At 40.4% G+C, this 10,257-nt stretch overlaps 1 protein-coding gene and 1 long non-coding RNA gene across 2 annotated transcripts in view; both read left to right on the plus strand.

Annotated features, from left to right (window-relative positions):
• The first annotated feature begins 86 nt into the window (after positions 1 to 86).
• On the plus strand, positions 87 to 2,166 carry LOC135677887 (uncharacterized). Its single transcript, XR_010514767.1, has 3 exons — positions 87 to 746; positions 1,446 to 1,527; positions 1,650 to 2,166. It is a non-coding gene; the product is annotated as an uncharacterized LOC135677887 (long non-coding RNA).
• A 1,058-nt stretch (positions 2,167 to 3,224) lies between these two features.
• Positions 3,225 to 10,257, plus strand: part of LOC103990191 (alpha-glucan phosphorylase, H isozyme) — a 7,912-nt gene continuing 879 nt past the window's right edge. The window contains exons 1-15 of the mRNA XM_009409259.3: positions 3,225 to 3,403; positions 3,687 to 3,889; positions 3,958 to 4,137; positions 5,465 to 5,641; positions 5,731 to 5,816; positions 6,183 to 6,372; positions 6,723 to 6,815; positions 7,486 to 7,670; positions 7,778 to 7,895; positions 7,974 to 8,105; positions 8,409 to 8,627; positions 8,715 to 8,918; positions 9,326 to 9,484; positions 9,718 to 9,981; positions 10,247 to 10,257. The exon at positions 10,247 to 10,257 is cut by the window's right edge and continues 180 nt beyond it. Of these exons, the coding sequence (XP_009407534.2) occupies positions 3,698 to 3,889; positions 3,958 to 4,137; positions 5,465 to 5,641; positions 5,731 to 5,816; positions 6,183 to 6,372; positions 6,723 to 6,815; positions 7,486 to 7,670; positions 7,778 to 7,895; positions 7,974 to 8,105; positions 8,409 to 8,627; positions 8,715 to 8,918; positions 9,326 to 9,484; positions 9,718 to 9,981; positions 10,247 to 10,257 (2,210 nt within the window). The 5' untranslated portion in view covers positions 3,225 to 3,403; positions 3,687 to 3,697. The remainder of the gene's footprint in view (positions 3,404 to 3,686; positions 3,890 to 3,957; positions 4,138 to 5,464; positions 5,642 to 5,730; positions 5,817 to 6,182; positions 6,373 to 6,722; positions 6,816 to 7,485; positions 7,671 to 7,777; positions 7,896 to 7,973; positions 8,106 to 8,408; positions 8,628 to 8,714; positions 8,919 to 9,325; positions 9,485 to 9,717; positions 9,982 to 10,246) is intronic.

A 10,257-nucleotide genomic window follows, 5' to 3' on the forward strand; every position in this document is an offset into this window, starting at 1 on the left:
TTCGAAAACCCCGCGCAATTCACCCCCACCTACCCCTATATAAAGGTCGATGAGCCTGACCACCCTTCTGTTATCTCTCTCTTTTGGGAAGGTCTCGAGGGCGGCCTCGCGGAGCAGGGCCTCGCTTCGCAAGCTTTTCTCTCATCCCGCCGGGGTTTCGTCCAAGAAAGACGCTTCCGGCGAGTTCTTGGAGGAACACGAGCCGCGGAGGCCGAGCTTCTTCGAGTTCCTCGCGTTCTTTGCTTCGCAAACTCCCGTGGCGGTTCCGGCGAGTTCTTGGAAGCACAAGCCGCGGATCCGACTCTCGTCTCCTCCCGCTACGGTTTCATCCAAGAACGGCTCTCCGGCGAGTTCTTGAACCGGGAACCGCAGAGCCCGAGCTTCTTCTAATTCTTCGCGTCCGAGAGGGCTCGATCTCCTCCAGCTAGGGCCCAAGGACGGGCTTCAGGGGTTATCCTTGAAGAGAACGAGCCATGGAGCCCGAGCTTCTTCGAATTCGTCACGTCTTCTCGAATTCCTTGGCTTCGGACGCCCTTCTCTCATTCCGAACATGGTTTCGTCCAACAACGGGCGATTCGGGCGAGTTCTTGGAAGAGAGCGAGCCACCGGCCTCGAGCTTCTTGGAGATCCTCTCGTCTGAGAGGGCGAAGGTCTCCACGCTGGGGTCAGCCTTGGCCCTCTGACATTCCGATCGAATGCCTTCCGCGGCCCATGGGTGGATCGAGTCCTTCGCCAGCATGGTCTAGGTAACTTCTTTCCTCCTCTGTTTCAAGATAAATGGAATTAGGGTTTAGGAATCCTCTGGAAGTTGAGGGGGTCAACATGAGGCGAACTATAGTACCAAGAAACAGTGTTACGCTCGACATGCCTGATTTGTTTCATAAATATAATCTTAATCATTCACCAATGCTATATATCATTTATATGAAATTTCATGAATCTCATGTCCTTGTTAACTTGTTTGTGATATTGAACAATTTTATCGGATAATGAGCATCTGCACAACAAAGAAAAATTGATATGATTTACTATTCTTCTATTCTACTCTTTTTGGTTCAGTGACCAAAGTCTTGCAGCCTGTAATGTATGACTTATTTTGTGTGATTCTGAACTAATTTTCTGGGGATAATAGTATATGTAATATCTATGGCTGTAATACTTCTAATTAATGAAGCCCCTGATTATTATTATTATTCCAAAAATGAAGTTGATATGCCAATGCTCGTCTTTAAAGTTATTATTCTTCCTCTGTTCTTCGAGTGTTTATGCTGAACCTGAAAACTTGTGGACTTTATTCTATATATTAAGGCTTTCCTGCGCTCCCAAAATATTATATGGCTATTGGCTAATCTTTTTTTCCTTGATATCATCTCGTTTTCTAAATCTGTATCAGTTTCTTAGTATCTTCGTATATACTTCTTGTGGCCTCATATCATCATCAACAGTTGCAGTGGAGTTCCATTTAATGATGGCAAGCTAGCTTGACGTATCCATACAATGTCTCAGCCAAGAAGAAGGGTTATTGAGGTACGATCCATAAGTTACAGGCTTATTTTACTTTGGTTTTTTTGTTCCATAAACTTTATGCTAACTGTTCAGTTCCCAAATTGTACTTATCTTCAAGTATTTGCACTTTATATGGCTGCAAGAAAGCAAAGTTCTCGTTGTCTAAACAGTCGGAAGCACTGGAAACATGGATGCTCGGTCATTTGCAGAAGCAGCTCAGGTCGACGGTAGCAAGTAAGTATGACGTTTTCTTTTGTGCGGTTGAAAGCTTCATGATCCATACAATTACGAGTTTCTTTTTGGCACAATGTGCCGAAAGATACTCTCACCCATGCTCGTCCGAGTCGACGTTGACTCGGTTAACCTCTTCACGTCGGTTGTTTCCTCGAGGTGGTCTCACTCAAGGTAGTTGTGTCTTCAAGTTAGCATCATTAAATCGGTCGCCTTTAAGACATTTTCAAAACAATCATGTTTTCAAATTGATCGTACCTTGAAGAACAATGTCTTTAAGAAGGCCGCATCATCAAATTATATCTTTAAGAAGGTCGCATCGTTGGTTACATTGTCAAATCTTCTTTGTTGTTAAATTGATTGCGTCCTTAAGACGGTCGAATTGTTAATGCGATTGTACCCCTCAAAACTATCATTTTCTCAAATCATGCGTGCCTTTAAAATATGACTACACCATCAAATCGATCACACGTCTGGGACGTCTTCAGTTGGCCTTGTGTTTATATCATCCTTACATCGTTCTTAAGTCGATCACAGCTTTGTGTCGACTGCACCGTTCCTTCGAGTCAGCCGAAGCTCGACTTGATTGAGTGGGATGCTACCTGACCTTTTCATGTTGGGAGTAAGTCGGTTGTTGCAAGAAGATGACTGTAATTGGATGCCATTGAAACACAACCTGGTGGTAAAATCTTTTCCTTAGGGAGTTTTCCATCTCTATTACCAGACCGTACATGCTTTGACGTCAATATTAATAATTAAACTATAATAAGCGTTGGTCAGTCATGATCACACAAATTTGACTAGAGCCCGATCCACTTTGGTCGGGTCAACCTACGCCTAATCAAACCCGACCTATCTTGTTCGGGTCAGCCCATGACTGATTAAAAGCAGCCTACCATGATCAGGTCAGCCCAAACCCGACTCAAGCTTAACCGGACACGCACGATGTATCTATTCGCTTCCTCGGATACAATACATCCACTCAAGACATCAGCATATATATACACACACGATCGATATGACAACTCTTATTGCAACGAACGGTTCATATCTAAAGCCGTTCAAGTCACGGTCCCCGTGTCAACTACCACCAGAAATAGCAGTAGGTCCAATTTTTCACGTTTTGAGCATCCAAAATATCCTATTGTTCTTTTTTACCCTTTATCGGGAGGAAAAGAAAAATAAATATCTGATTCACTCGTGCAGTGCTTGATTCATAATCGCACTCGTTCCGTATCTTCTTTTTCTGATTAGAGAAACTTCGATATTTTCATCAGCCATCTCTCTTTCCCGTCACCCCTCATTACTTCTCGATATATTTTTTTTCTTTTATCGAAGGCTTCTGCCCCTTCACAATACGCCAAAATCCGCCACTTTTGTCCGCTTCTCTCTGAAACCGTTCGTTCCCGGGACCCCACGTCTTTCGCCTTTTCATTGAGTCACGGACGCTGCACAAAAAATATCTCGCTTCCATCTCTTTTTCTCCTCCTCGGGTGACCATTCTTTTTCCCCCTTCAATGCATTCTCATCTTGGATCCCCGGCTTCCCGCACGTGACTCACCGCCTAGGATTAGTAGGCTCTTTTGATTGAAGGCCGCGCCTTCGCGAAGAGAGGCGAACCCCATTCTCGAGTTTTTGTGGCCTCACTCGGCTGTCGGACACAGTGGTTACTTCTCTTCCAACTCAATTCTGTTTTCCTCTTCTTTTTTTCTCTCAGTTCGCGTGGTATGATTTTGATTGTTTATAATCCATTCCAACTTCATTGTGTTTTCTGATGATTCGAGTTCTTTATATCGTAGCCGGCCATTTCCTTCTTTCCTTTTTCGGGTCTTAATCCGTATTCGAAGCTTTTGTCGAAAAGCAAAATACAAGAAATACTTTAGAACATCTAAAATTATAATTGAGATACATATTGCTGAGCTCACATGTCGTGGTTATGGATTCTTTAGGGAGCTTTCCCATGGCAACTACCAAAGAAACCAATGCCACAAAGGTTCCCGCTATCGCCCATCCTTTGGCAGAAGAATCGTCGGAGATCGCGTCCAATATCGCCTACCATGCTCGCTATAGCCCTCACTTTTCCCCTCTCAAGTTTGATCCAGAGCAAGCTTATTATGCCACCGCAGAAAGCGTTCTTGATCTCCTGATTCAGGTGAGCCCTTAGGGGACTGGTACTCATCATCCTTGAGTTTGCTGATCATCTGGCGGTACGGTTTGCAGAGGTGGAACGAGACTTACCTCCATTTTCACAGAATTGACCCCAAGCAGACATATTACTTGTCGATGGAGTACCTACAGGGTCGTGCTCTGACTAACGCCATCGGAAATCTTGGAGCGTCGGGTGCATATGCTGACGCTTTAAATAAATTGGGTCACGAACTTGAAGAAATTGTTGAGCAGGTACTATCTCCTCGGTCAGTCCTCACATTCTTGTCAATCCTTAGGCCGTCTTAATATTGGAGAGGTGTTACACATAAATAAGATGAAAGAGAGAGAGAGAGAGAGAGAGAGAGAGAGAGAGAGAGAGGAGAATGGAATCACGAAGAGGAGGGATGCTATGGGATGGGGATGGGGTTTATATTCTTAATCACAACCTGAGATTTTAACTTATCTACTTGGTATAGTGACATAAATAGGCTCCCACTCCTGTTATTCTCAATTCTCAAAAATCTTAATCGTTTAGGACTTTGCAACTATCAATCATGGACAAAGTTCAGATAATTGTTAGTGGCATCATCTAAACCCAATTCTTTTAGAAATTAACAAGTAAATGCTATTTTACAGAAACATCATCTGCACATCTAAAATCTAATTGAAGTTCTATTTACGCAATATGCAACTGGAAATTCTGTTGATGGAAACTATGAAATTTACTCATCTACAGCAGGAATGAAGAAAGATGAGTAATAAAACCCTCTTTGAGACCCAAGGTGAAGGGAAAGAGAGGAATGCATTTTCTCTGACAGCAGCTACTATAGAATTTCCTGGAAAGACTATAGTTATGTAACATTGTGGTCATGATACTGGATTTCTCAATTTCAAAGCAGATAATCTAAATGGCAATCTATAGTAGAGGCCCATCTGGATATAAGGCATTGCTTTACCTTGCAAATATTTTTGAAGAAAGAAGACATCGAGTATATGCATCAGGAAAGTTTCTGTCAACAGCTGACCATTTCTATTCAATCTACAATATGCTTAAACCTAGAAGTAAAGGACAACATTAAGCTCCTTTAACTTTCAATTATTATCTTCTCTTGAATTGATGCTCAAAGTGAGCTTTATTATTTTACATATAAAGCATGTTGAAAGCAACTTCCCTTCATGACACTGCAACTTTCTTTTATTGTTTTCCTATCATCTTATTGCTACTTCTTTAATGTAACCGCTTTAGTATATTCATTTTTTCCAATAATCAATCCCTGACATTTTGAACATGCTGCCAAGAATATACCATGGATATGCGTTTCCATGCAGTAATTGTTTTCAATTTTTTGAGTAATTCATGGAAAATGTTGCTGTTGTATGCTTCCAGTGGCAAAGAATTTACTTGTTTATGTTTGAAGACCATACCTTTGTTAGTTTCCTCGTTATCGTTTCCTTCTGTCATGCAGAACTTTATATATTGACAATTATCATCATGGATGAAAATTTCACAGACTGTATCGAGGCACTGGTATGTCGTCATTATTTTATCTTGGAAATTACATACGACATGCCTTTGCAGGAGAAAGATGCAGCATTGGGAAATGGAGGTTTGGGAAGACTTGCATCTTGCTTTCTAGATTCAATGGCAACATTAAACTTACCTGCTTGGGGTTATGGTCTACGATATAGATATGGGTTATTTAAGCAACGGATCTCTAAGGAGGGCCAAGAAGAGGTAGCTGAAGATTGGCTTGAGGTACTTTTTGCTCTTATAGCTCTTTGTATTTTTTACTATCATAAAAGACTTGTGAAAAAACTGGTGTCTGTTGATGTTCACTTTGACAGAAGTTCAGTCCATGGGAGGTTGTCAGGCATGATGTTGTGTATCCTATCAGATTTTTTGGCCATGTCGAGATCTCCCCCACAGGATCGTAAGTGCATTTACTTTGGCACTTTGTTTCTCTGAAGCAGTTAAAAGTGATGCTACAATTTCTACTTACTTTGAGAATTCTGGCCCTTTGATGTCATTATTTCATTTGCTTCTTATTCAAAAATACATCAAGGTTATGATGAATGTTGAGTGGCCTTGTATGGTCAATATGGAGTGCATGAAAGAAGCACAAATTGAATTTTGAATTGAGTTTGCAGATTGTTGAGATGAAGCATGGAATTTCTTTTGTTGAATTTTGTAGAGAACTCTTTCTATCTACCAATCTATGCCCTTCTTTTTTGGTGTCCAACAAAGACACACTGGTATCTGTCACTGATGTGCTTATATTTTTCTTGTCATTTTTAAGTCGCAAATGGGTTGGAGGAGAGATAATACAGGCATTGGCATATGATGTACCAATACCTGGATACAAGACAAAAAATACCATTAGTCTTCGCCTTTGGGAAGCAAAGGCTAGTGCTGAAGACTTCAATTTGTTTCAGTTTAACGAGGGACAATATGAATCAGCTTCTCAGCTTCACTCAAGAGCACAGCAGGTATAACTTTTATTATCTATACAAAAGTCACCAATATAGACTGGATAGTGTGGCCTCATCATCTTAAGCTAAACTAAGTTTTACATGTCATCAGAAAAACTCAAAGACCTATGAGCTTGTGGTTCTTTACATGTTTCTTTTCAAATGATATATGTTGGTGATTCTTTGTGGTTCTTTTGCATACATTTATGATAGTAAGTTCTCTGGGGCTTTAAGATTAAGTAGTTTAAATGGATTTGGTCTCTACAACATCTAATCATTTGAAATTATGAAAAATTCAGTTGGTGTTAGTTGCATCAATTTATAGTAGGCACTTGAGAAGGCCTTGACCAGTTTAATTTTGGTTGCAGATATGTGCAGTTTTGTACCCCGGTGATGCTACAGAAAATGGGAAAATGCTGCGACTGAAGCAACAATTTTTCCTCTGCAGTGCATCATTGCAGGTTTGTTAAATATAACTGCTTGATCTGTAGTATTCTTTGATTAGGTGCCATCTAATGAAAATCATTGAGACTTTGGTTTTATTGCATTATCATACATGGCTCACTGACATTGATTGTCATATATTCTGCCAGTGACACGCAGGGAAAGACTAGTTTCTTGTCTCCACCATTTTAATGGGTGGTAGATAGTGAATCTTGTGTGTCATTTTGGTCATAAATGAATAAGTGGGCCACACAGACTTTGAGTTTTAGTGATGACCAGGGGTGCACACCCACCTCTGCAACCGTGTAGGTTGATTCTTGGAGAACTTATCTTGGTTCTAGCACATTGAAAATAGGAAAATACTATACTTGCAGAAGAAGATTGTTCATGCTGTTCCTTTAGTTTGCATTTTGCTTATAGGCTAATTGCCTTGAAGTTACTGTGTAACACCCCCGATTAGTCCCACAACGGGAGTGGGCAAGATTAAGATTGACTTATAAGGGTCTGATGAGTGTACTACTATCAACTTCAGTTTAAGCATTTTGATCAGTAGTTTAGACCAAACGAAGTTGATAGGCCAATTAGCTCATCAGGCTCGGGTCATGACATACTGTGGTTGTATGAGGTTACCAAAACCACTTCGCAATTCTGTCTGCTTCCTTGATACTACTTTGGTGAACTATGCAGGACATCATAATGAGATTTAAGGAGAGGAGGTCAGGAAACATGACATGGAAGTGGTCTGAATTCCCCAGCAAGGTTGCTGTTCAACTGAATGATACTCACCCAACACTTGCCATACCAGAACTGATGAGATTGCTCATGGATGATGAGGGACTTGGCTGGGATGAGGCGTGGGATGTGACAACAAGGTGTGTTTAGTAATTTCATTTATGTTACGACAAGGTGTTGTAAAGCTTTTGCCATGATGCTTTTATCAATGCTCTTGACCTAGATTTTCTTCAAAATTTTGCTTCAGAACTGTCGCTTATACCAACCACACTGTTCTTCCCGAGGCACTGGAGAAATGGCCCCAAGCTATAATGTATAAGCTTCTTCCACGACATATGGAAATCATTGAAGAGATCGATAAGCGGGTATTCTGATTCTGTTTGCTTCTATCTCCATTTCACTGTAACCTTAAGTTAATGTGTTGTAGTATTCTGGTTTTGCAGTTTATGGCAATGATTCGCTCCTCTTTAAATGCCATGGAGAGCAAACTCCCTGCTATGCAAATCTTAGATAGCTCCAATCCTCTTAAACCTGTGGTGCGGATGGCAAATTTGTGTGTAGTGTCTTCTCATACGGTATGAAGTTCCTTTTGAAATGAGTCATTTAAATTCTCAACTGCTGCTGTTTGATAGCTGGGATTCATGATCTAATAGTGACAGGCTTTGTGCTGATCAAGAAGGCAAAAACTTTTAGCTATTTAACATTATTTTACCCTTTATCAACTCAATTAGCTCATGAGGTCTACAATATTTTACCTTCATGTTCCTGGTGAATATCAGTTTCTTTGATACAAGTTGGGACATTATGGCTTGTTATTGCATGTCAGTTTATTTGGTTACCATGATATTTGTGAGTAAGTTTGATAAAAATATATGCAGGTGAATGGAGTAGCCCAGTTACACAGTGACATTCTGAAGTCAGAGTTATTTGCAGATTTCTTTTCCATATGGCCTACGAAGTTTCAGAATAAAACTAATGGAATTACACCTCGTCGATGGATCCGGTTTTGTAGCCCCGAGTTAAGTGACATTATCACCAAATGGCTTAAAACAGATGAATGGATTACAAATTTTGACCTCCTTTCTGGTCTCCGTCAAGTACGTATGTTGCAATGTTTGTTTTCATGATATGCTCTGTGCATCCGAATTCTGACCAAACACATAATCTGCTGATATTTTTAACAGTTTGCTGGCAATGAGGAATTGCATGCTGAGTGGGCTTCAGCCAAGATGGCGAACAAACAACGCCTGGCACAGTATGTATTGCATGTTACTGGTGTCACCATTGATCCCAATAGCCTCTTTGACATACAGGTTAAGCGGATCCATGAATACAAAAGACAGCTTCTGAACATTCTGGGAACAGTCTACAGATACAAGAAACTAAAGGTACAAATGTTGATCTGAACCTCAAATTCACTACGGGAGGCATGCATTAGAAGGCCTCAAAAAAGTGCTGAATCTACTTATGTTTTAAACACTATCAATAGGTGACATGCAAAACTGATGCAATTGTACTTTGTCTCTGTACATAACTCCACTATCATCAACCAGGTAGTGTCCAGATGATTAAATTATGAATTGTGACTGGGCTTGTTGAAACCAAATAATTAGCTATTCAGGTAAACTCTTAGCAACATGTTAGAAAGTACTAATTGCTTCAGCATGACGTTGAAGTAAGTTGGTCCAGCTGCATTTCATTCTCCAGATGGACACCTTTTCAATGATAAATCTGGAGTGAGTTGCAGACTTTTCTTTAGATTGTCTCATATGACTTTTGGCACTTTGTATCCTAGGAAATGACTGTTGAAGAGAGAAATAAAATGACATCAAGGACAGTCATGATCGGTGGAAAAGCATTTTCAACATATACTAACGCGAAAAGAATCGTCAAGCTGGTTAATGATGTTGGTGCAGTGGTCAACAATGATCCTGAAGTGAACAACTATCTGAAGGTACGGTGGTTTGATATTTGTACAACTTATTTTGATTTTCTCTTCTTGGGGTCAAGAATGGTCAAACTCCATACAGTTTTGCTTTGTGCCATTGGGGTCTAATTGGTAAAAAGAACATCACTAACAATGGAGTTTCATTTTTAGTGATTGTTTAGACGACTCCAAGTTCCACACAGAGAGCAGTGATGGTTCTGGGAGAGGATCTTATTTACAGTTCCCTTGTCATTCTCCAGGTCGTTTTCATTCCAAACTACAATGTTTCTGTGGCTGAGATTCTCATTCCTGGCAGTGAGCTATCTCAGCACATCAGCACAGCAGGCATGGAAGCAAGTGGGACTAGCAACATGAAGTTCTCGCTAAATGGTTGCATCATAATTGGGACTTTAGATGGTGCCAATGTCGAAATTAGAGAAGAGATAGGAGAAGACAATTTCTTTCTCTTTGGTGCCAAAGCTGATGAAGTCCCAAGGCTGCGTAAAGAGAGAGAAAAAGGACTGGTAATTGTCCATGATCTTCATAGAATCAGTTTATCAGATACTTTCTGCTTTTACAAATGATGTGTTTATTGTTGCAAATATCCATTCTTATTTATATGGCCATGCATTTGTGGGCTCAATTATTCTGCAAAAGTCTTGATAAGCTGAATGAGATTTACTGATGATAATTCCATGCATTCTTGCACCATGTGAGCTACCATACCAAATCAACTGATTGAATAATTGCTTTCGGTTGCTAATCAGAGTCCATCTCAACTTTTTACAGTTCAATCCAGA

The sequence above is a fragment of the Musa acuminata genome, chromosome BXJ1-6 (assembly GCF_036884655.1).
Source record: "Musa acuminata AAA Group cultivar baxijiao chromosome BXJ1-6, Cavendish_Baxijiao_AAA, whole genome shotgun sequence".
Classification (NCBI taxonomy): Eukaryota; Viridiplantae; Streptophyta; class Magnoliopsida; order Zingiberales; family Musaceae; genus Musa; species Musa acuminata.